This window comes from Lepus europaeus, chromosome 20 (genome assembly GCF_033115175.1).
Source record: "Lepus europaeus isolate LE1 chromosome 20, mLepTim1.pri, whole genome shotgun sequence".
Lineage (NCBI taxonomy): Eukaryota > Metazoa > Chordata > Mammalia > Lagomorpha > Leporidae > Lepus > Lepus europaeus.
Window position 1 is genome coordinate 41,517,792 of NC_084846.1, and position 26,302 is coordinate 41,544,093.

Consider the following 26,302-nt stretch of genomic DNA (forward strand, 5'->3'; position numbering starts at 1 on the left):
AAACAGCATTCCACAAGGTGATTGTTTGAGTTCTCCCAGCATCTAGATGACATTTCCTTAAACCCTGCCACTGGGGTTCAGAAAGCAAAACCCCCAAAGTAGGGTGCTTGGGCTTACTCAGGATTTTAAGCTAAAGAAAACCCAAAATCTCTCTGGCCTTCTCCGCCCCTTGTCTCATCCTCCTTTCTCTGAAGTTCCCTTATCTGACTAAAGGAGGTTCAAGAAGGAATTCAGTTATCTTGAGTCCCCTCTCTGTAATCTCATCAAAGAGAAGAATAACTCCAGGGAGAGGAGACTAAGGGAGATCAGCTCTTCTGAGAAAGCTACCCGAGACTGATTCATAATAAGGCAAGCTCTGTTCATCTAGAACTTCCTCCCTTCTTCCTATAGCTCCTGTCCACAAATCTCCACCAAAAGCTCCATCCTTTCTTTTTTAAATTAGGGTTTATTTATTTGAAAGGCAGAGAGAGAGAAACAGAGAAAGAGAGAGAGAGAGAGAAAATCTCCCATCACTGGTTCACTCTCCAAATGGCCACAACAGCTGAGGCTAAGCAGAGCTGAAGCCAGGAGCAGACTGCATCCAGGTCTTCCAAATGGGTGGTAGGGGCCCAAGTACTCAGGCCATCTTCCACTGCCTTCCCAGGTACATTATCAGGGAGCTGGATCAAAGGTGGAGTAGCCAGGACCAGAACTGGCACTTTGATATAGGATGCAGGTATCACTGCACCACTTCTAGGTTTTTGTTTGTTTGTTTGTTTGTTTTGTTTTTTTTTTTTTAAGCTCAAAATGTTATTTAACTTCAATCATCTGGCCCTTCTTTGAGTCTTACGTTGTTTGAGGTGCCCACGCAGATGTACATAATAAATGCTATACCTTTTCTCCTGTTAATCTGTCATCAATTTATCTGGATGTGGGCAGGCAGAGAGCTAGTGAGTGAAGGGGAACTGAGAGACTGCCCACAGCCTCTTTGCAGCAGCCATCACCACACAACTACCATGCCCTTTTGTGCCAATCCAACAGGACTGCAGGCTCAGCTCACCCATTCTTCATCATGCATCTGAGCCTCACTCCCCGTCAAGCACCTGATGCTATGATGACCACCTATAAGCTGCAACCGCATGTGGAAACACCATGACACTTTCCTGGAGATCACCCATATTCCACCCCATCTGTATACCGATAAAGGGGTAACCCCAGCTTTGGTAGGGGTAGCAGAAAGGTTTTGTCTGCATTCACATCTGAATGTGTACTGTCTCTTTAAATACATCTTCTCTTCCTGCACTTGTACGTCTTCACCCGTGCTGAGACAGAACTTGGAATAAACCCAGCCAGAGACTCCATTCCCCATAACAATTTCATAGCCTCAAACAATACAACTTTTATAGGGTGAAAGGAAAATTTCTTTTTGACCTCGAGAAGGCTTGTCTTGAATATCTGTGAGGATTGTGTCCACTGTAAAGATATTAATGAATAAAATAACAGTTAATCTGGCTTATTTAGGGCTCTTTTGAGCTTATATGATTTGATCTGCCAGGACATGATTACTGTGATGAACAGAAGAAACAGAATTCCTGAACACACAGTGGGGGTTTATCATGTATGCAAGAGAACCCATCAAGGCAGGTACCTCATCAGGCCATTCAGGTACTGTCAGATTTTTCTCTCATGTAAACTTTTACTTTATTCTAGCCCTGACTCTAGTCTTATTGGATCTCATGCATCAAGAGCTAATTCTGCACTATGGGTTCATACATGAGTTTAAAATTTTTAAATGGTGGACATTATCATGTTTTGGGAGTAGGAACCCCCAAATTACATTGTGGGTCTTGAGAGCCATGGTCTGGCTCAGAGACGACCAGCTAGACTTAGTCCAGGTTCTTTTTTTTTTTTTTTTTTTTTTTTTTTTTTTTTTGACAGGCAGAGTGGATAGTGAGAGAGAGAGACAGAGAGAAAGGTCTTCCTTTGCCATTGGTTCACCCTCCAATGGCCGCCGCATCGCGCTGATCCGATGGCAGGAGCCAGGTGCTTCTCCTGGTCTCCCATGGGCCAAGCACTTGGGCCATCCTCCACTGCACTCCCGGGCCACAGCAGAGAGCTGGCCTGGAAGAGGGGCAACCGGGACAGAATCCGACGCCCTGACCGGGACTAGAACCCGGGGTGCTGGCGCCACAAGGCGGAGGATTAGCCTATTGAGCCGCGGTGCTGGCAGTCCAGGTTCTTGTCTTCCCACATATAAGAATACAAACGGAGATGTAGAAAGAGGTGAACCCACTCAAGTGTGGGTGCAGGCAACCTCAAGAAACAGAATTGCTCCCATCGGGGGTGGGGCTGTTCTTTTTATGAGATAAGGGGTGAGACCTGGGGCTGGACCTGATTGAAGAGGCAAAGGAGGCAGGGTCTGGAGGTGGGGCTGCAGCAGCAGCACACGTGGTGATCTCCAGGAAGGTGTCATGGCATCTGGTGCCTGATGCAAAGTGAGCCTTCGTGGGGCCAGCACTCTGGTGTAGCAGGAAAGGCTGCTACCTGCAGTGCCGGCATCCCATATGGGCACCGGTTCTAGTCCTGGCTGCTCCTCTTTCAATCCAGCTCTCTGCTATGGTCTGGGGAAGCAGCAGAAAATGGCCCAAGTCCTTGGGACCCTGCACCCACGTGGGAGACCTGGAAGAAGCTTCTGAATCCTGGCTTCAGATCAGCCCAGCTCCAGCTGTTGAGGCCATCTGGGGAGTGAAGCAGTGGATGGGAGACCTCTCTCTGCCTCTGCCTCTCTGTAACTCTGCCTTTCAAATAAATAAATCTAGAAAGAAAGGAAGAAAGAGAGAGAAAAGAAAGAAAGAAGGCTGGCGCCGTGGCTTTAACAGGCTAATCCTCCGCCTTGCGGCGCCGGTACACCGGGTTCTAGTCCCGGTCGGGGCGCCGGATTCTATCCCGGTTGCCCCTCTTTCAGGCCAGCTCTCTGCTATGGCCCGGGAAGGCAGTGGAGGATGGCCCAAGTCCTTGGGCCCTGCACCCGCATGGGAGACTGGGAGAAGCGCTTGTCTCCTGGCTTCGGATCAGCACGATGCGCTGGCCACAGCGGCCATTGGAGGGTGAACCAACGGCAAAAAGGAAGACCTTTCTCTCTGTCTCTCTCTCTCTCACTATCCACTCTGCCTGTCAAAAAAAAAAAAAAAAAAAAGAAGAAGAAGAAGAAGAAGAAGAAGGAAGGAAGGAAGGAAGCCTGCCTTCGCAGCATGATGGGGAGTGAGGATGCTGGGCTCATTGGATTTGGTTTTGGATGCTGTGTGTAGCTTAGGTGCTGGCAGACCTTAGCTCGGTGTCCTTGCTCCCTTCCTAGCCGATACATCATTTTGACTATTCTGTTCAAGTTTTGCCTTAGTCATTTTCATGATAATTTTCTTAGTTATCTATAGTGTGTGTTTGTTTCTATTTTTATTTTTGTTGTGTTTTTGGCAAATAATTTTCCCATTTTCTATCCTTGACTCATCATTTAGGGTTTAACTGACTGCTCATTTCCTGAGCTTGTTATTTTTTGCCCATTGTTCTTTCATAATTTTATGATACTTTATTGGATTGTTTCTTTCAAATGTGGGAGTAGTATTTTTTTCTTTTTTGTCTGTTTTATTCACAGTTGTATTAATAGCACCTAGACCAATGCCTGGTAAATTTTGGTGCTTAATAAATATCCATTCAATGAATGAGTAAAAATTTTAAGTCAAATATTTTCTTTTTAATCTCCCAATTTCTAAAAATCAATAAAATGTTTATCATGTTTTTAACAAAAATAAAACTATAATAAATTTTTTTAACTTTTTTTTAGGGACTGGCATTGTGGCATAATAAGTAAAGCCACCACATGCAACACTGGCATCCTATATGGGGGCCAGTTTGTGTCCTGGCTACTCCACTTCCAATTCAACTCCCTGCCAATGCCTGGGGAAAACAGCAGAGATTGGCCCAACTGTCCGGGCCCCTGCAACCCATGTGGGAGACCCAAATGAAGCTCTTGACTCCTGGCTTCTGCCTGGACCAGCCCTGGTCATTGCGGCCACTTGAACAGGCAGATGTGGAAGAGTGGAAGATCATCTCTCTCTCTGCCTCTCTGTAGCTCGGATTTTCAAATAAATAACTAAGTATTTAAAAAAAAATGTTTAAAGTAAATTGGCTCTTTCAGACTCAGTATGTGATCTGAAAATTGTTTTTTGAAATGTAAAGATGTGACTTCTGTATTTAAATTTGTATTCTTTTTAACTACTGCTAATAAAAGGAGAGAGCCTTTGTGTTTTTCATAATTAAAGATAATTTACTTAAGTACCTGACATCTCCAAGACAAAACACTCTCCTGTTTCCCAGGAGGCTTTCCTAGGGCAATTCCAGGAATACCCCAGCAGCAGTTACAGCAGTACCAAAGCAGCTGTACTCAGCCAGCATTTAAAGATCCGCAGCCTTATTTCAGGAAGTAATGCTTGGAGACAGTAGACAAAAGATAAGGTCACACATCACCGCAAGAGACCAAGATGATGACTCACCAAAAGTCCCTCTCCAAACCTTGGGACTTAGAGAAAGAAAACAGTGACGTGTGTCACTGCAAAAATATGTATGTCTTAGACTTTACAGGAAGTGAGTGTAGAAGCAGGAAAATTCAGTACATAAAGGAATGTAATCTTACAGACCAGCCCCATCAACATGAAAATCACGTGTGCATGTAAATGAATTATTATTGATTATATATGATGTATATAAGTATTTATATATTAAGAACTCAGTAAGCCACTGCACTAGACACTATAAACCACGATAATATAGTTAAGATTCCCAATGTAACTTAAATTTTAATCACTAATTTTTGGAGATATTTTTAAGCAAGCTATTATCATTTACGCTAAGAGTGCTGTCATTAAATGAAATTATTTTTAAAAGGTTATCTACTGGGGCTGGGGCTGTGGCATAGTGGATAAAACCACTGCCTACAGTGCCGGCATCCCATATGGGCATCAGTTCTGGTCCCAGATGCTCCTCTTCTGATCCAGCTCTTTGCTATGGCCTGGAAAAGCAGTAGAAGATGGCTCAAACGCTTGGGCTCCTGCACCCACTTGGGAGACACAGAAGAAGCTCCTGGCTTCAGGTCGGCTCAGCTCCAGCCATTACAGCCATTTGGGGAAGATGGAAGACTTCTCTCTCTCCCTCTCTCCCTCTCTCTCTCTCTCTCTGCCTCTGCCTCTCTGTAACTCTGCCTTTCAAACAAATAAATAAATCTTAAAAAAAAAAAACAAAAGATATCTACTGAACACTTAAAATATGCCAAATAATGACTAAGGTTTCCCACGGACTATGTTCTTCTCATATAGTGGTAATGTTATCTGTATTTTCCAGATAAATAAATAGCTGGTAAAGATGAACTCATATCTGCCTTATCTTCTTAATTACTCTAAGTTTTAGCATTATCTCCTAGACTGGGGAAGTAGGCAGGAAGTTAGATAGGAATAAAAGTGCTGAGGGATTTTCCCACAACTTCTAACTCTGCAACCCTGTACTGAAACCCCACCCCTTACATGTCAATCCTTAGGCCCACTTTCCCATGTTAGCCTGCGCCTCATCCAGAACTAAGAAGGTGATGCCATGATGGATCCATGGAAGTTAAATTCCATGGGGAGGCACCAATGAGACTCACACACACACACACTAAACCCTGCCCAAACTCCACCTTGTTTGTATATTCAATTAGAGGACCACTCCCTACTCCATAAAGGGAACTGTGGCAAGTGGGAGCAGCCTGTTTTTGGATTTTGGCCCTTGCTCTTGGTCCTCCTCTCCCCCTCCCCCCACAACATTTGCTTTGCAGGCACCTCTCTGGCCCTCTCATGATGGGTCACTCTCGTTGCAGAGTTGCCCACTCACTCACGAAGGTATTCTCAATCTTTTAAAATAAACCTGCTTTCATCTTTGTACTGTATGTATGCCACTGCTTTGAATTTTTATCTCATGTGGGGGCAAGGACTTGAAATAAAAACTGGAAACCTTCCCATAACAACCCTAGGTCTTTGTCATTGGGTGCCCATTTTGGCTGTTTCCCACAGAGCTTGCTAATGCATCTTTTACCGGCTACCTTTTCTCTCTTTCTTACTTGTCCCCACCACGCAGTCTGGGATCATCACTATGATCGTTTGCTAGGGCTGCCATAACAAAATACCACAGATACGGTGGTTAAGCAGACATGTATTTTCTTACTGGTCTGGAGGCTGCAAGTCCACAATCAACTGATTTTTGGTTTGGTTCACTGCTTTGGTTCCTTCTGAACTTTCTGCCCAGAACTGCAGATGGCCGTCTTCTCCCAGTGTCTTCATGGTCGTCTCTGCATGCTCAAGGATCTGTCTGGTGTCTCCCGGTGTGTCCGAATTTCCTCTTCTCACAAGGACGCCAGTCAGGTTGAATTAAGGCCCATCCTAAAGACCGAGTTTTAACTTAACCACTTTAAAGACCTTATCAAGGTGGGCATTATTCTAGTGGTTAAGATGCTGGTTATATGCACACATCCCATATCAGAATACCTGGGCTCAATGCCCAGCTGCAGCTCTTGACTCCAGCTTCCTGCTAACGCAGACCCTGGGAAGCAGTGGTAATGGCTCAGGTTCATTGGGTTCCTGCCATCCATGTGGGTAGCTTAAATTGAGTTCCCAGCTCCTGGCTTTGGCTAAGCCCAGCCAGCCCTGGAGGTTGTAGGCATTTTGGGAGTGAATCAGTGAATTGGAACTTTTGTTCTCTCTCTTTCAATCTCTGTGTGTGTGTGTCTTTTTCTCTCTCTTTCTGACTAATACCTATATTAAAAACTTTGGGGGAGGCCAGCATGTGGTTTAGTAGGTAAAACTGCTGCCTGCAATTCTGGCAACCCGTATGGGCAGTGGTTTGTGTCACAGTTGCTCCACTTCCAATCCAGCTCCCTGCTAATGGCCTCAGAGGGAGTAGCAGGTGCCATGGGAGTGGGGGTGGGAGGGTGGGTATGGGGGAAAATCCACTATATTCATAAAGTTGTGCCTATGAAATTTGCATTCATTAAATAAAAAGCTTTAAAAAAATGGAATATGGCCCAGTGCAAGGTCCCTGCCATCCATGTGGGAAACCAGGATGAAGCTCTTGGCTCCTGGATTTGGCCTGGTCCAGCCTTGGCCCTTGTGGGTCATCTGGGGACTAAATCAGTAGATGAAAGATCTCTTTCTGTCCCTCCCTCTTTTTTTGTAACTCTGACTTTCAAATAAAATATAATCAATAAATCTTGAAAAACATTTTTAAAAGATTCTGTCTCCAAAAATGGTCACATTCTTATGTACTGAGGGTAAAGATTTCAAATATAAATTTGATAAAGGGAGAACACAATTCAGCCATGGCACCTCCCAAATAAACCACTTCACTTGAAATTATTTCAGAGTTGGCTTTGGGAAACACAAATTAAGACTGAAAACACAGAGAATATTGTTGGACACATAGTACTAAGAAAGATCCTTGTGTAGTGGTAGCCTATTAGCTTTAATTTCTTTATTTTTTATTTTTTTTATTTATTTGACAGAGTTAGTGAGAAAGAGAGACAGAGAGAAAGGTCTTCCTTCCATTGGTTCACCCCCCAAATGGCTGCCACAGCTAGAGCTATGCCAATCTGAACTCAGGAGCCAGGTGCTTCTTCCTGGTCTCCCACGTGGGTGCTGGCGCCCAAGCACTTGGGCCATCCTCCACTACCATCCCGGGCCACAGCAGAGAGCTGGACTGGAAGAGGAGCAACCAGGACTAGAACCTGGCGCCCATATGGGATGCTGGCACCACAGGTGGAGGACTAAGCAAGTGAGCCACGGTGCCAGCCCCAGCTTTAATTTCTCTTATGCCTTTATTTCACTTTCATATTTAAAGGATTTTCAAAAGAGATTTTATTTTTTAGAGGGGTTGAGATTTACAGCAATATTGAAAGGAAGATATAGTTTCCACATATCCCGTGTTGCCACACATGTGTCAACATCTCCCACCAGATTTGGTGTGTATTTTACAGCTGATGAACTTATACTGACTCTTCATCACTACCAGAGCCCATAGTTGACATCAGAGTTCACTCTTGATGTTGTACATTCTATGGGATTGGACCAATGTATAGTGACAGGTATCACCATTATGTTATACAGAGGATTTCCACCTCCTAAAAATCCTCCTTGCTCAGCCTATTCACCTTTCTAACTCCTGGCAACCACTGATCATTTTCCTGTCACCATTGTTTTATATTTACCAGAATGTCATATTTGGATGTAGGCTTTTACTTTGGGTCTTTCACTTAATAGATGCATGTAGGTTTCCTCCATATCTCTTCCTTTTTGGAAAATTTTTATTTATCTTTTATGTTTATTTGAAAGGCAGAGAGAGAGAGAGAGAGAAATATTTCATCTGCTGGTGCACTCCTTGAATGCCCACAACAGCCAGAACATGACTACATTGAAGACAGGAGACAGGAACTCAATCTGGGTCTCTCATGTAGGGGGCAGGAACCCAAGCATTTCAGTCATCACCTGCTGTCTCCCAAGGTGTTAGCAAGAAGCTGAATTAGGAATAGAGCTGGGATTTGAACCCAGACACTCTGATGTGGGAAGTGGACATCCCAGTGTCTTAACTGCTGCACCACTCACTCACCCTCCTCTATGTCTTTTCATTGCTGTAGAGCTCATTTCTTTTCCTTAGGACTGAGTAATGTTGAATTGTTAGTTAACTACGATCATTTTGTCCACTCATGTAACGAAGGACACCTTGATTTCCTCCAGTTTGGGGTAATTATGAAAAAAGCTGCTGTAAACAAAGGTGTGCATATTTTTTTGTGGACATAAGTTTTCATCTGTCTTGTGTAAATATCAAGAAGTGTAAATGTGGCCGGCGCCGCGGCTCACTAGGCTAATCCTCCGTCTGCGGCGCCGGCACACCAGGTTCTAGTCCCGGTCGGGGCTCCAGATTCTGTCCCGGTTGCCCCTCTTCCAGGCCAGCTCTCTGCTATGGCCTGGGAGTGCAGTGGAGGATAGCCCACATCCTTGGGCCCTGCACCTGCATGGGAGACCAGGAGAAGCACCTGGCTCCTGCCTTCAGATCAGCATGATGCGCTAGCCGCAGTGCGCCAGCCGCGGCAGCCATTGGAGGGTGAACCAACGGCAAAAGGAAGACCTTTCTCTCTGTCTCTCTCTCACTGTCCACTCTGCCTGTCAAAAAAAAAAAAAAAAAAAAAAAAAAAAAAAAAAAAAAGAAGAAGTGTAAATGTTAGAACATATAGTAAGAGATTCTTTAATTTTTTATAAAAATTGCCACACTGTCTTCCAAAGTCACTCTATCATTTTGTATTACCACTATCATGAATGAAAATATTGCTGTTCTTAATTCGCACCAGCATTAGGTGCTGTCTGTCACTGTTCCGGATTTTGGCCATTCTAACAGGTATGTAACGGTATCTCACTGTTTTAATTTTTATATCTCTGGGGGTAAGAGCATGCTTCAAAAAGTTTGAGGAAAAATAGAAGAAAATATTATTTTAGCATGATAAAACTGAAAATCATGCATAGTTTTGTCATAATATGCATTTTCCATGAACTTTTTTGAATGCCTTTCATAAGTATGGGCTTTTAAAAAAAATATTTTGTTTATTTGAAAGGCAGTTACAGAGAGAGACAGGGAAATACAGAAAGATATATCTTCCACCCACTAGTTCACTCCCCAAATGGCAACAATGGCCAGGGCTGGACAGGCTGAAGCCAGGAGCCAAGAGCTTCTTTCAGGTTTCCCATGTGGGTGGCAGGGACCTAAGTACTTGGGCCATCTCTCCCTTTTTCCCAAGTGTACTAACAGGGAGCTGTATCATAAGTGGAGCAGCTGGGACTCAAAAATGGGATGACAGCATTGCAAGCAGCAGCTTAACCTGCTATGCGACAATGCCAGTCACCTATTTCTTCTGTTTAGTAATTTCTGATGGTATCTTAGACATACAAATGAATGATACGTTAGAAACTCTGAACTCTGTATTGTATTCTCTCCCTTCTGGAATATTCTTCATATTCCAGGGATGGTTGCTCCAACCTCTGAACACTTAATTTGTAAGATTACAAGTTCCTGAGTTTTAGCTACCCCAAATGACACCGACTAGAGTGTGCTTCAAGTAAAGAGTGAGAAAAAATGAAACACTCACTCAGCGTTTGGTCTTTCCTCCAACTCTTGATGCCCCTTCATATTCTTTGTGCTTTAGTCACTTTTCAGAGGCATGCTACTCCACCAGGAACAGAAATGGAAACTTTTCTTTTACCAAGAAAAATCTGCTCCATATTTTGATACCTGAGTCATATTTATTCATTTAGGTCAATCCTGATGCTCCCTATCAAAACATGCTTTGAGTTTCTCTACCTTTTAACACTTCTCAAAAGAGGGCTGCATCTCCCCACCACCTGTGTGTAGAGAAACAGCCCAGCTACCTTTTCTGCAGAATCTCCATTCAAATAGCACCTTTACTTGTCCTAACTTCCCCTTCAATTCTATTCCTGTGGCTGAGTGAGTAAACATAATTGATGGGAGTTTTTTCCCCAAGGTTGAAGACATTTCTGGGAATGTTTCCAAGCATTCCATTCAATTATTCTCTTTTTTATTGATGGGGATTTTACACCATGTTTTTCTGGAGGTTTGCACAGTGTCTGAATAGAGGGAATTTAAGTTCACATCCAGTGTCATCACCCAAAAGGAGAAAGGTTTATCACCTGGGACAGGTGCCAGAGAAAGTCCCTCGGAGGGATGCAACCAGGTCACATAGTCAACTCAGTTCAAAAAGCCTTTGAGAGCCAAACTATGCTGGCCTTGGGGAAAAAAACACTGGAGTTTACTATAAATAGCATTTGAAAAACACCTTTATTAAGATAGAATTTCCATATCCTGCTATGACTTTCTAAAGAATGCAAAACGTCAGAATGAATGAATGATTGAATGAAGACTTCCTAAACAGCATCCTCAGTAACAACTCTATGGTTAATAAAGATGGAAATAATGCTCCTGTTCAAAGATAAAAAAGATGAAGTGCCCTCACCTCCAACTCCCAACTACAATGATGGGAGACACACTTGTGCCTATTCAAAGCTGTTTACAATGGCAAGAAATAGTTACAGGATGACACTGAAGACTGGAATGATCAAGTTTACAGATGAAAAGAGGGACCAGAGTTGTGGCACAATGGGTTGCACCACCACCTAAAATGCCAACATCCCATACCAAATGGGCACTGATTAGATAAAGAAATATGCTGCATGTAGACTTGATCCCAAACAAAAGGTTTGATTCCTTTTCATCTTAAGAAGGCTTGATTATGGGGCCAGCGCTGTGGCGTAGCAGGTAAAGCCGCCGCCTGCAGTGCTGGCATCCCATATGGGTGCTGGTTCCAGTCCCAGCTGCTCCAATTCCGATTTGGCTCTCTGCTATGGCCTGAGAAAGCAGTAGAAGATGGCCCAAGTCCTTAGGCCCTGCAGACATGTAGGAGACATGGAAGAAGCTCCTGGATCCTGGCTTCGGATAGGCACAGCTCCAGCCATTTCGGCCAATTGGGAAGTGAACCAGTGGATGGAAGGCCTCTCTCTCTCTGCCTCTCCTTTTCTCTCTGTATAACTCTGACTTTCAAATAAATAAATAAATCTTTTTAAAAAAGAAAGATCACAAAAAATGGAATTAGAAAATAAATTAAAAAAAAAAAAAAAGAAGGCTTGGGGGCCGGTGCTGTGGCTCACTTGGTTAATCCTCCACCTGCGGCTCCGCCATCCCATATGGGCGCCGGTTCTAGTCCCGGTTGCTCCTCTTCCAGTCCAGCTCTCTGCTGTGGCCAGGGAGGGCAGTGGAGGATGGCCCAAGTCCTTGGGCCCTGCACCCGCATGGGAGACCAGGAAGGAGCACCAGGCTCCTGTCTTTGGATCGGTGCAGTGCGCTGGCCGTCGCGGCCATTTGGGGAGTGAACCAATGGAAGGAAGACCTTTCTCTCTGTCTCTCTCAGTCTATAATTCTACCTGTCAAAAAAAAAAAAAAAAAAAAAAAAAAAGAAAGAAAAGAAAAGGCCAGCGCTGTGGCTCACTAGGCTAATCCTCTGCCTGCAGCGCCGGCACACTGGGTTCTAATCCCAGTTGGGGTGCCAGATTCTATCCCGGTTGCCCCTCTTCCAGGCCAGCTCTCTGCTGTGGCCCGGGAAAGCAGTGGAGAATGGCCCAAGTCCTTAGGCCCTGCACCCGCATGGGAGACCAGGAGAAGCACCTGGCTCCTGGCTTCAGATCGGCGCAGCACGCCGCCAGAGCGGCCATTGGAGGGTGAACCAACGGAAAACAAAGACCTTTCTTTCTGTCTTTCTCATTGTCCACTCTGCCTGTCAGAAAAAGAAGAAGAAGAAGGCTTGATGAAAGACATTTTCAAAATGAGTTCTTTGAGAGCTGAGTTCCTATTCTATTCGTTTCATCTTTATTTACCATGTTTATTTATTTGAAAAGCAGAGTGACAGAGAGGGGGAAAGTGTGTGTGTGTGTGTGTGAGAGAGAGAGAGAGAGAAAGACAAACACATAGATCAACTGTCCACCTATTGGCTCACTCCCTAAATGTCTGTAACAGCCAGGGCTGAGCCAGGCTAAAGCCAAGAACCCAGTATTCAAGTTTCCCAAATTAGTGGCAGGAACCCAAGTACTTGGCTCATCTTCCACTGGTTTCCCAGGCACATTAGCAAGGAGCTGGATCAGAAGTAGAGCAGCTGGGTACATGAACTGGTGCCATATGAGATGCCAGTGTCACAGGTGGTGGCTTTACCTGCTATACCTCAATGCTGGCCCCTCACTTTCTTTTTCAATTTGTCCTTCCATTGAGAATTTGTACCTAGACTTTGTTTTAAGGTTTATATATTTGTTTGAAAGGCAGAGTCAGAGAGAGGAAGAGACAGAGATCTTCCATCCACTGGTTCACTCTCCCAGTGGCCACAACAGCTCATGTTGGGTTAGACCGAATCCAGAAACCAGGAACTTCATCTGGATCTCCCACGTGGTGGCAGGAACCCAAGTACTTAGGCCATCACTTGTTGCCTTCCAGGCACCTTAGCAGGAAACTGGGTCAGAAGTAGAGGAAGGACTTGATCCCAGGGATTCCAATATGGGATACAGACATCCCAGGTGGCAGTTTAACCTGCTATGCCACAATGCTCACCCTTGTACCTAGACTTTTTTTTAAAAAAAAGATTTATTTATTTACTTGAAAGTTGGAGTAACACAGAGAGAGTAGGAAAGGCAGAGAGAGAGAGGTCTTCCATCTGCTGGTTCACTCCCCAGATGGCTGCAACGGCCGGAGCTGCGCTGATCCAAAGCAAGGAGCCAGGAGCTTCTTCCGGGTCTCCCACATGGGTGCAGAGGCCCAAGGACTTGGGCCATCTTTTACTGCTATCCCAGGCCATAGCAGAGAGCTGGATTGGAAGTGGGGAAGCCGGGACTCAAACTGGCGCCCATATGGGATGCCAGCACTGTGGACGACGGCTTTACCCGCCATGCTACAGCGCTGGCCCCATGTACCTAGACTTTTAAAAGATATTTCTGTAACAAATCAGGGTAACTGGTATTTGCCATCATTTAACAGATTGAAAATATCCCTAGGGGCTGGTGCTGTGGCTCAGCGGGTTAACGCCCTGGCCTGAAGCATGGGAGACCAGGAAGAAGCTCCTGGCTCCTGGCTTCAGATCGGCTCAGTGCCAGGGGGTGGGGGGTGGGGAGGGGGTGTGAACCAGCGGATGGAAGACTTCTCTCTCTCTGCCTCTCCACTCTCTGTGTAACTCTGACTTTCAAATAAATAAATAAATCTTTTTTTAAAAATTCCCTAAAATGGAATCATTTTTGAATTGTGGGTTCTTCACAGTAAAAAAGGATCCTACTTAAGTCCCTAGAAGTGCAAGAGGAGATATTCACTCTAGATGCCCTTTCTATAATTACTCACATTGTACTACATAAGCATGTTAGTTTCTCAGAGTCATCTAACTTATTTATTTATTTATTTATTTATTGACAGGCAGAGTGGATAGTGAGAGAGAGAGACAGAGAAGAAGGTCTTCCTTTGCCGTTGGTTCACCCTCCAATGGCCGCCGCGGCCGGCTCATTGCGCTGATCCGAAGACAGGAGCCAGGTGCTTCTCCTGGTCTCCCATGTGGGTGCAGGGCCCAAGGACTTGGGCCATCCTCCACTGCCTTCTGGGGCCATAGCAGAGAGCTGGCCTGGAAGAGGGACAACCGGGATAGAATCTAGCACCCCGACCGGGACTAGAACCCGGTGTGCCGGCGCCACAAGGCGGAGGATTAGCCTGTTTAGCCACGGCGCAGTCATCTAACTTATTATAAAGGTCAGGTTGGAATGCTTGGGAAGCTGTTCCATTTACTATGAGGTGAACAGGGAGACTTATCAGCTCTAAGAACTAGCTGAACCCGATTATTACATCTCTTTTTTCCTCATTAAAGTGACATTACTGAGTTATGTTTTGCTTTAGGCCATAAGCAAAAACATTGCTGAGTTATGCTTTTGCTTTAGACTGGAACAAAATAAACCTCTGATCACCCAGCACACCCTTATCTACTGTCACTACCTGAAGCCACTCGAAGCAGCAGCACCAAGGGCCCATGTTTCCACCAGGAAACTTAACCCCATCCTTCCAGCTCCCAAAATTTGGTTTACCTCTGAAAGGTGAGATGCTTTCCGTTCTTTGTCCTGGAATAGTAGGCCAACCACTTGGTAGTCAGTTTCCCAGCAGAAAGCCTGAATGACCAGCAAGTTCTGTGGGGCAAACTTAGTTTCTAGGTAGAAAGGGAAGCTCTCTAAGGAAAGGGGGAGGAAAAGGGACATGAGTTTTTCTTCAGTAAGAAATGTTGCTGGAAGAAACAAGTGTTTCTTTGGATGTCTGCAAATATAAAAGAAAGAGAAGGGCCGGCGCCGTGGCTCAACAGGCTAATCCTCCGCCTTGCGGCGCCGGCACACCGGGTTCTAGTCCCTGTTGGGGTGCTAGATTCTATCCCGGTTGTCCCTCTTCCAGGCCAGCTCTCTGCTGTGGCCCGGGAAGGCAGTGGAGGATGGCCCAAGTCCTTGGGCCCTGCACCCGCATGGGAGACCAGGAGAAGCACCTGGCTCCTGGCTTCGGATCAGCGAGATGCGCCAGCCGCGGTGGCCATTGGAGGGTGAACCAACGGCAAAAAAGGAAGACCTTTCTCTCTGTCTCTCTCTCTCTCACTATCCACTCTGCCTATAAAAAAAAAAAAAAGAGAGAGAGAGAGAAGAAATTATATGGTGGGTATTGCCCTACATTACTGTTTAATGATAGAGGAAAGATATTTTTCCAATTCTCCCTACCAGTAGAAGATGTAGGGATTATATAACAGTCATTCTAGGTAGGTGGCAGACCATCTCAGGTTTAAATCCTCACTCTGCCACCTGCTAGTGCCTCAGAGCCTAAGTTTCTACACCTGTAGACAGAGGTGCTAATAATAGTTCCTACCTTGTAGTGTTGTTCGAAGATTGAGATAATTTACATGACAATGTTTGCATAGTTTTCAATAAATATTGGCTATTGTTGTTTTTAGCTATCCTGCTACATCATCATTAATGATCTGTAGTCTCCTTTTTATTTCACTTCTGTGGCACTGAAAAGGCTACAAATGAAGAGGCACCCATTGTGAAGTGAACTTTTCGAAAGTAAGGACTGATCTTGTTTACTATTGTATTCCCAATACCTACCAAATGCCTGGCACACAGACAGTTGAAGAAAGGGAAGAACCATTATTATAAAATATAATCTTAATTACAAGTGTTATAGGTCAAATTACACCCTCCAAAATTCATGTTGCAGCCCTAACCCCCTGTGCTTCAGAAAATGACCTTATTTGAAAATAGTCAATTGATATAATTAAGATAAGGTCACACTGGAGGAGGGGGCTCCGAATCCAGTGTGACTGGAGTCCTTATTAGAAGGATCTTGAGACAGACACACCAAGGAGAATGCCATGTGACAATGACGGTAGATAATGGGTGATACAGCAGCAAGCCGAAGCATGCCAGCAATTAACAGCAAAGCACCGGGGGCGAGGCAGACACATGGAACAAATTCTTCCTCACAGACCTGAAGAGGAATAGCACTGTTGACATTTTGGTCTCGGACTTCCAGCCTCCAGGTCTGTGAGACGAGAAGCTTCTGTTGTTTACTCCACACAGTTTGTAGTACTTTACAAATGGGGGGTGGAAGGGACACAAGCACTTGAGCCATCATCTGCTGCCTGCAAAGGTGTGTATTAGCAAGAAGTTGGATCTCAGTCACTTCAGTATGGGATATCAGTGTCCTAAGCAGAAGCTTAACCTGCTGCACCACAACACCTGCCCTAGACAATGTGTTTCTCAGGTTTTTTTTTTTTTTTTTTTTAAGTCTTACTATGGGGGTTGGCATTATGCCACAGTGGGTTAAGCCATTGCCTCTGATGCCGATTTGAGTCCTAGTCACTCTGCTTCATTTTTCTTCTTCTTTTTTATTGTTTATTTTTGTGTGTGTGAAGAAAAATTTTAATTGCTATTGCAAAAACCATCTGTATGAAATAGAAATTCATTTCCTAGCATTAGTAGAGAAAACATTCTAGAAAGTGGAGGAAATTGGATGTAAAAATCCTGGCAGCAATAGAATACAACAGTCCCAGATGGTTAGGATGAGGCCAACACCACGAAAACCTTGTCTGTGGGGAATTTTGGATGATACCTGTAGAAATATTACACTGGTGCATAAACCAAATTGAATTGTTCTTTCAAGTGTTGTAAAATTTCATAAACTTGCAAGTGTTGTAAAGTTTCATGTAGTGAAAGTTTTTTCAAAACAAGAGTGGCATAGAATACCTAAACACAGGACACAGCCTTCATGCAAGGTATCTAACTCCTTCATGTAATATTGCATACAGGCCCACCTGCGCTTTGGTGTAGTGGGTAAAGTCACGGCCTGCAGTGCCAGCATCCCATATAGTCACTGGTTTTAGTCCCGGCTGCTCCACTTCCGACCCAGCTCTCTGCTATGGCCTGGGAAAGCAGTAGAAGATGTCCCAAGTCCTTGGGCCCCTGCTCCCACATGGGAGAACCAGAAGAAGCTCCTGGCTCCTGGCTTTGCATCGGCGCAGCTGATTGTGGCCACTTGGGGAGTTAATCAGCGGACAGAAGACCTCTCTCTCTCTCTCTGCCTTTCCTTCTCTCTGTGTGTAACTCTTTCAAATAAATGAGCAAATCTTTATAAAAAATAATGCCTACAATTAAAAATGATTACACTATCTTTACATCTAGGGCCTTCTGCAACTACAAGGTGGTGGTTATGGAAAGCAGAGCAGCCACCCTGTCTATGTGTGTTCTCTTTTTGAATTTTTTCTTCATTTTCTTAATCAACTCTGCTATTGTTGCTGCTGCTTAGCAAAACTGGTAAAAACAAAATTGTGATAATTGAACATAACACTCTGGCAATCAAGGTGTTTAAAATCTTCAATCTTCTGGAGTGAAGAAAGCACTGTGAAACATTTAACACTCTGATGAATAAATAAGGTGGTCAGGGCCGGCACTGTGGCTCACTTGGTTAATCCTCCACCTGCGGCGCTGGCATTCTATATGGGCACCGGGTTCTAGTCCCAGTTGCTCCTCTTCCAGTCCAGCAGTGGAGGATGGCCCAAGTGCTTGGGCCCCTGAACCCGTGTGGGAGACCAGGAGGAAGCACCTGGCTCTTGGCTTCAGATTGGCGTAGCTCCGGCCATAGTGGCCATTTGTGGGGTGAACCAACGGAAGGAAGATCTTTTTTTCTCTCTCTCTCACTGTCTAACTCTGTCAAATAAATTTTTTAAAGTTTTTTTTTTAAAAATAAGGTGGTCACTTGCACAACTTTCCTGATCAGGTCATCAGAGCAGGTCGGACTTAAGTTTGTTTCAAAGCTAACATAAGAAAATTCTGGTTCTGCTGTGATGTGAATAGTCCAATAAATTCTATATGATTTTATTCCATTCATTGAATACCTGCAAGGATTGAACAGTGTGGCATCAATGAGAGAACCAAGTATCAGGTCACAAATTCCACTCTCACAAATGACATCCTTTACAGTAATATCAACTTTCACATAGAACTGGCCCATGACTGCTGGGTCAAGTTCACTCATCAGAATCAGCAGGGTTTGATCCAGATGGCTGATTACCCAACTCTCTGGGAAATCCAGAAAATACAAGTACCAACAGTCAGAGTTCTTACATGTCAAACAATATGCTATTCCATTTGGAAGAACTGCTTTAAGAAACTCTTTCTTCCTGGAAATTCCAGCGTGGGTACCCTTGGTGAGAGGTGTCATGAAATTCTTACGAGAATAAAAGAAGCTTTGGATTGAGTCAAACCCACTGTAGTCCCTAGCATGCTCCAACAGGGGAACCAGTGCTTTCAGCAAGAGGGTAGTACCACATGTCTTCAAAATGTCTCTTGGAGACAGACATGTACTCTCACTGGGTACATAAGCTTTCTGCTTGTCAGTTTTTGTCACACTTATGATTGAACATTTTACATCCTTCAAAAGTATGTCCTGCTCAGGTCTTGGGATAGTAGAAAGGTCCCCAGATCCTTGAATTGTGCTGGGTTGCTGTGGGGAGAACCAAACCTCCAGCAGCTTCTTCGTCCCTTTGAGAAAATGTGCAGCTTCCATCCCCGTGAGACTAGCAAATAACCAACAACCACAGAAAATCAACTAAATTAAATCTCTTCTCCTGCTGCTGCTACTGCCTCTGTGGATTGTTCCCAACTGTGTTACTAAAGTTCAGGTTTGTTTGTTTGTTTATTTATTTATTTTGAGCGAGAGTTGAATTGAGTTGGTAGGAAAAAGAGGCAGATACAGTTCAGTCTCGTGTAGACTGCTGATTTCCTGTTAGAGAGCTGAGTGAGTGCTAGCTAATGTCGCTGGCCATACTGTGTAAGCCCACACTGTTTCTGATCTGGCTTCCCAATAAAGCACCTGAGAAGGAAGCAGAAGATGGCCCAAGTGCTTAGGTCTCTGCCACTCATGCGGGACACTCGGATGGATTTCCTGCTTCAGCCGTGCCCAGACTTGGCTGTTGAAGGGATTTGGGTTTGAACTAGAGAATGGAATCTCTCTCTCTCTCTCCTCCTCCCTCCCTCTCCCTCTCCTTTTGTCACTCTTTCAAATAAATAAACAAATCCATTAAAAAAAAAAAAAAGTCTTAACATGAAGGATTTCATGCTATAAAGTCTTGGAGCACCAGCAAAAAATTCAAAATTTTGGAGATGATTCACTTTGCAAATATTCTAGCACATTACTCATTATATTAGATTTCTTATGTATCACAGGGGGAAAATGTTATTTAAAACCCAAAATAGGGGCCGGCGCTGTGGTGCAGTGGGTTAATGCCCTGGCCTGAAGTGCCGGCATCCCATATGGGCGCCAGTTCTAGTCCCAGCCGCTCCTCTTCCGATCCAGCTCTCTGCTATGGCCTGGGAAAGCAGTGGAAGATGGCCCAAGTCCTTGGGCACCTGCACCTGCGGGGGAGACCCGGAAGAAGCTCCAGTCTCCTGGCTACAGATTGGCACAGCTCTGGCCGTTGCGACCAATTGGGGAGTGACCCATCGGATGGAAGACCTCTCTTTTCTCTCTCTCTCTCTCTCTCTCTCTCTCTCTGCCTCTCCTCTCTCTGTGTAACTTTGACTTTCAAATAAATAAATAAATCTTTAAAAAAAAAAAAAACAACAAAATAACTATGGCTACTTCTTTCCCCTAAGGTGGTGTGGCAGAACTCGTCATATCAGTGGGACAATCTCTCTACGTTGCTTCCTTCCATTTGCAGGGGCTGGTAAGCATAAAAGAGAGAATTTGGGGCTTGTGCTGTGGCATAGAGGGTTAAGCTGCGGCGGCATCCCATTATGTGTGCTGGTTGGAGTCCCAGATGCTTCACTTCTAATCCAGCTCCCTGCTATTGTGCCTGGGAAAGCAGTAGAAGATGGTTTAAGTGCTTGGGTCCCTGTATCCACATGGGAGAACCGGAAGAAGCCCCTGGCTCTTGGCTTCAGATTGACCCAGCTCTGACCATTGTGGCCATCTGGGGAGTGACCAGCAGATTGAAGATCTCTCTCTCTCTCTCTCTCTCTCCCTTTGTAACTCTGCCTTTCAAATAAAATAAATCTTTAAAAAAATGAAATTTCTGTTTCTGCCGATTTTTCTATGCCCCAGAAAAGTAAGACCTAAAGTAAAAGGCCCTTGCTTTAGCAGAGCATGTAATGACTTTTGATATGCAACAGTAAGTAGGTGGAAAGTGGAACTCATTGGAGAATAAGGTGTAGGAATTATGATGAAGTTCTTCTACCTGAAACCATTAGCGCCAATAATGAAACCAGACTGCTGACTATGGAAGGTGACCAGTGAAAAATCCCAACAGACAGAATTGCTAAGGATATTGGAAAAAAAAAAAAAACAACTAATAATCCATTTTCGGATGTTTACTAGAATAATGTAGCCTCTATATCCTTACCGAAACCTTCAATGGTCTCTCTCTCTCTCTCTCTCTCTCTCTCTCTCTCTCTCTTTTTTCATGGTTCTGTTTCCCTGGAGAACTCCCAAAGCAAGACATTCTTTCTTCAGTCCTTATAGGTGACTGATGCATGTTTTGTATATTGTCCTTTTTACTAACTGCTGGGTTTTTAGGATGACTAGAATTCTGGTTCTACAAAATGGTCTCTGGTGCATATGCTGGTTTCTCCTCTTCCCATCCTGCTCTGCTATGGCCTGGGAAAGCAGTGGAAGATGGCCCAAGTGCTTTGGCTCCTGTACTTGTGTGGGAAACGAAGCTCCTGGCTCCTGGCTTTAGATGGGCACAGCTCTGGCCATTGCAGCCATTTGGGGAGTGAACCAATGGATAGAAGACCCTTCTCTCCATATGTAACTCTACCTACCAAACAAATCAATGAAATCTTTAAAAAAAAAAAAAATATATATATATATATATATATATATATATACTTTCTTTCTTCAGGATAATTTGCGCAAAGTTGCCTACTGTCATTAAGTTTGAGTCTTTCAAGTGATAAGCTGTACAATTTTTATTCTTCTCTGAAAGGTTGGTTATTTTACTCACAAAAATGACCTTAATTATTACTTTATGTTAACTACAGTACAACATACCCAACTTCTTCTCAGCCTTATAATTCTGTGAAAATATGACATATTCCAGCATCATGGACTATGCTGCCATTAGTCCTCATTGTCAAAATCTACTCCTCCAGAATAAGGTGTGTGTATTTAATGTTATAATGTATCCCTCCTTTGTGAGTGTTTCGAACTTCTCCTTTGTTCATTGTGGTAGATGTCTAAATCCTGGTCCCTAGAATCTGTGAATATGTTGGATTATATAGCAAATGGAAATTGAGGTTGCAAACAGAATTAAGATTGACAATCAGGGGTGTGGTGGGTAAAGACACTGCCTGCAGTGCCAGCATCCTATATGGGTGCTGGATTGAGTCCCGGCTGCTACACTTCCGATCCAGCTCTCTGCTATGGCCTGGGAAAGCAATGGAAGATGCCCCCAATCCTTGGACTCCTGCACCCACGTGGGAGCCCCAGAAGAAGCTCCTGGCTCCTGGCTTTGGATCAGCACGGCTCCGGCTGTTGCGGCCAACTGGGGAGTGAACCAGAGGATGGAAGACCTCTCTCTTTCTCTCTGCCTCTCCTCTCTATGTAACTCTGACTTTCAAATAAATAAATAAATCTTTTTTTTTTTTCAAAAAAGAGGCTGTGACCACAAAAGTACTAAAAAAAAAAAACAGATTGACAATCAGCTGACCTTAAAATAGGGGGGTTAGGGCTGGCACTATGGCATAGTGAGTAAAGCAGCTGCTTGTAGTGCTGGCATCCCATATGGATGCCGGTTTCAGTCCTGGCTGCTCCACTTCCGATCCATCTCTCTGCTATGGCCTGAGAAAGCAGCGGAAGATGGCCCAAGTGCTTGGGACCCTGCACCTCTATGGGCTCCTGGCTTTGAATTGGCTTAGCCCCAGCAGCTGTGGTCATTTGGAGAGGAACTGGCAGATGGAAGACCTCTCAAACTCTCTCATTCTCTCCCTGCCTTGGCCTCTCTGTAACACTGCCTTTCAAATAATAAATAAATCTTTAGGAAATAGAATAAATAAAATAGGGAGATCTGTCCTTGGGGGTCCCTGCTACCCATGCAGGAATCGGATTGAGCTCAGGGCTCCTAGTTTTAGCCTGGCAACCATAGCTGTTGTGGGCATATGGGGAGTGAATCAGCAGATGGAGAATCTCCTCTCCTACCCTCTCTGTCTCCCTCTCTGTTCCAAATAAGTACAAATTAATTAATGCATGAAAACTTTTAAATAGGGAAGTCACCTGGGATTATACAGATGGTGTCCAATGTAATCACAAGAATCTTTAACAGTGGAAGAGGGAATCGGAAATAGAACTGGAGAAATAGCAGTGTGAGAGAGACCTGACCTAGAGTTGCTGGTTTTAAAGGTGAAGGAAAGGGGCCATGAGTTAAGGAAGCCAGAGAGTCTCCAGAGAATACTCTGCCAACATGTCCACCTTAACCTAGGAAGATCCATAATATATTTGATATTTCAAATCAAAAGAACTGTAAGATAATAAATTTTTCTTGTTTCAACCCATTAGGTTTGTGGGGACTTATCACAGCATCAGTAGAAGACTAATGCATTCATTTTGGTTTATTTTTAGCTTTTCTTATGCACTGATTCCATTTCAACTGAAATCCTTGATAACCTTCAGCTCAAATCCAACAATCCCAGTACATATTCACCCTCCCTTGATTCCTTTATTCCTGTCAGCACAATCAATTTAATTAAGAAAACTTCTGAATAACCCTGAAATCAACAATGGTGCACTGTTAGAAGGATATAATGGTATGTACTTTAAAAAAAAATTGGCTTAGAAAAAAGATATAAGGGAAATATCATTTGCTCATACTTTGAAGATCTCTCAGTAGGGATGACAAAAATGGCAAAGCCCTTGGGAAGACACAGAGGGCATCTAAGTCGAGCAAGTAATCACTGACAAGAAAAGAGCTAGGAATTGAGAGACAGGAAGTAAGATGTAGCTGGAGTGGCAAGAATAAAAAGTTTAGAGGCCAGTGTTGTGGTGTAGCAGGTAAAGCTGTCGACTGCAGTGCCAGCATCCCATTTCGGCACCGGTTCGAGTCCCAGCTGCTCCACTTCTGATCCAGCTCTCTGCTATGGCTTGGAAAATCAGTAGAAGATGGCCCAAGTCCTTGGGCCCCTGCACTCATGTGGGAGATCTGGAAGAAGCTCCTGGCTCCTGGCTTTGGATTGGCACAGCTCCGGCTGTTGTGGCCACTTGGGGAATGAACCAGTGGATGGAAGACCTTTCTCTTTCTCTCTGTAACTCTGCCTTTCAAAGAAATAAACTTTAAAAAAAAAAAAAAAAAAAACAGAGAAAATGGAGTGGAGAAAAGATAAGAAATCTCTGGAGACTTGGTGTCCTGACCATCAGAAACACTCAGTAAATATTTGTAGAACATAACTAACTTGAGGAACTGTGATTTCTTCTCAGTGGGAAGCCAGGAAAATTGTTAATACTATTTAACCTATGTCTTAGACACAATTATGATCAAATTACAATCTTCTGTTTTCTGGAATTGTATTCTGATATTCAGAATTTTATTGATTATGTGCCAAATCTCAGTAACCACTGATAAGAGATCTACCAAGTCTTTAGGAAGCATTCAGATTTGGAGGGCAAACAAATGCTTTCAACAATTCTTTTATTAGCATATGAAAGACTTTAGGCTCTGTATCTGAAGAAATTATTATATAACTAATTTAAAACAAGCACTATTCATTCTGAGTATTACTTCGTTGCCAGAAATACTGAGTCAGGATTCACTTCACAGCAAAATCAAGTTCGTCTTATGAGCCTAATGGTTGTCAAATTTTAAAAATTCTTCCTATCACTGTAGATCACGTAGAAAATCTAAAATGGCAGAAATCTAACTTTCAGAGTTTTCTTCACACTGCCTCCCCCTTTTCATTTACTTCCTTATTTACTTATGTACTTGACAGGCAGAGAGAATAATTAAGACAGGCAGACGCATCTCTTCCATCTGCTAGTTCACTCCCCAACATGCCTCAACAGCCAGGGCTGGGCCATGTTGAACCCAGGAGCCTGCAATTCAATTTAGGTCTCCCACTTGAGTGGCAAGGACCCAGCTACCAGAGTCATTACCTGCTGCCTTGGAAAGTTGGATTCGAAGTGGAATAGCCAGAACTTGAACTAGGGACTCCAATACGGGATGCAGGCATCACAGGTGTGTCTTAGCCACTGTGCCAAATGCCTGCTCCCCTCCTCCTTTAAAAATTTAAGCCATCCAAATAAAAGAACTGTTTGCACTTCAATGTTTATTGCAGGTCTATTCACAATAGCTAAAACATGGAATCAACCTAAATGCCCATCAACAGTAGCTGGATAAATTATGGGACATGTACTCTATAGGATACTATACAGCAGTAAAAAAAAAAAAAATGAAATCCGGTCATTTGTAACAAAATGGGGGAATCTGGAAAACATCATACTAGGTGAAATAAGCCAGTCCCAAAAGGACAAATATCATATGTTCTCCCTGATCAGTGACAACTGAGAACCTAAAAGGAAATCTGTAGAAGTGAAACGGACACTATGAGAAACAATGACTTGATCAGCCTTTGTCCTGACTGTCAAGGAACAACTATTTTATTCCCTTTAGTATTTTTTTTTGTTCTACTTAATACCATTGGTTGAACTCTTTAATTAACACACAATTATTCTTGGGTGTTTAAATTTAACTGAAAAGTGATCCCTGTTAAAAATAAGAGTGGGACTAAGAGAGGGAGGAGATGTACAGTCTGGCACATGCTCACTCGGACTTACTCCCAGTGGTAGAGCTAGAAATGTGCCAGGGGATTCCAAATCAATCCCATCAAGGTGACATGTACCAATGCCATCTTACTAGTCAAAGTGATCAGTTTCAGTTCATAATTGATAATAATGATAGGATTAAGTGTCAAAGGGATCACATAAACAAGACTAGTGTCTGTTAATAATAACTGCTAGAATTAAAGAGGACAGAATAATCTAACATGGGAAGTGGGATACATAGCAGACTTGTAGAATTGCACATACCCTAAACAGCACTCTGACCTCAGAATCAGCCCTTAAGGCATTCAGATCCAGCTAAAAAGCCCATGAGAGCATTTCAGGCATGGAAAGCCAAGACACTGTGGCAAAAAAAACACAAACAAACAAACAAACAAACCCTAAATGAAAGATCTCTGTGAGTGAGATCCCAGCAGAAAGAACAGGCCATCAAAGAAGGAGGTACCTTTCTCTGAAGGGAGGAGAGAACTTCCACTTTGATTATGGCCTTGGAGTTTGGAACTCATGAGGCTTCCATAGCCTTGGCAGCTCATAACAAGAGCCTCGGGTGATTACTGACACCATAAACAAGAGTGTCAATTGTTAAATCAACAATGGGAGTCACTGTGCACCTGCTCCCCATGTAGGACCTATGTCCTTAATGTGTTGTACTATGCAAATTAACAGTAAAACTACTACCCAAGCAGTACTCTATACTTTGTGTGTCTTTGTGGGTGCAGTCTATTGAAATCTTTACTTAGTATATACTAAGTTGATTTTCTGTATATAAAGATAATTGAAAATGAATCGTGATGAAGAATGGGATGGTTGCGGGTGGGAGGGAGGTTATGGGGGGAAAAGCTGCTATAATCCAAAAGTTGAACTTTTAAAATTTATATTTATTAAATAAAAGTTTAAAAAAATTTAAGCCATCCAAGAATGCAGTGAGGAGAAACCACAGGATGAGAAGTCTGCTGCAGACCCAGGGAATAACCAGGGCAGATATCAGTACTGATGGCCCCTGGAGGAAGAGCTCAGGATAAAGACCTGATGGAAAACATAATGAAATATTTGGAAAGCATTAAGAACATCTGGATTGGAAATTATGTAAGTGAAGCAACACAGCAAATATGCAAAGACAAACAAAAGTCTTTAGAAAACGAAATGCAACAACACTTTTCCATTTGCCTTTGAAGTAAATATTTACATCATCAATGCTATGAACACTAACTATTGGTTTATTAAAAAATAATGATGCTACCAAATTGGGAGAATGGGGAAAGGGGGTTGGGGAGGAGGATTATAACAGGCCAAGACTTTGACTATCAGATTTTTTGTA

The 26,302-nt window shown here is 43.6% G+C and overlaps 1 protein-coding gene and 1 long non-coding RNA gene across 2 annotated transcripts in view; both read right to left on the reverse strand.

Annotated features, from left to right (window-relative positions):
• Nucleotides 1-5,933: 5,933 nt before the first annotated feature.
• LOC133749708 (uncharacterized) overlaps nt 5,934-26,302 on the reverse strand; it is a 32,908-nt gene continuing 12,539 nt past the window's right edge. Inside the window, exon 3 of the long non-coding RNA XR_009864609.1 lies at nt 5,934-6,440. This is a non-coding gene — a long non-coding RNA (uncharacterized LOC133749708). The remainder of the gene's footprint in view (nt 6,441-26,302) is intronic.
• Nucleotides 17,444-18,723, reverse strand: LOC133749951 (S-adenosylmethionine decarboxylase proenzyme-like). Its single transcript, XM_062179324.1, has 3 exons — nt 18,615-18,723; nt 17,914-18,263; nt 17,444-17,602 (listed from the first exon to the last, which is right to left on the reverse strand). The coding sequence occupies exons 1-3, from the start codon at nt 18,721-18,723 to the stop codon at nt 17,444-17,446; spliced, it is 618 nt and encodes a 205-aa protein (XP_062035308.1).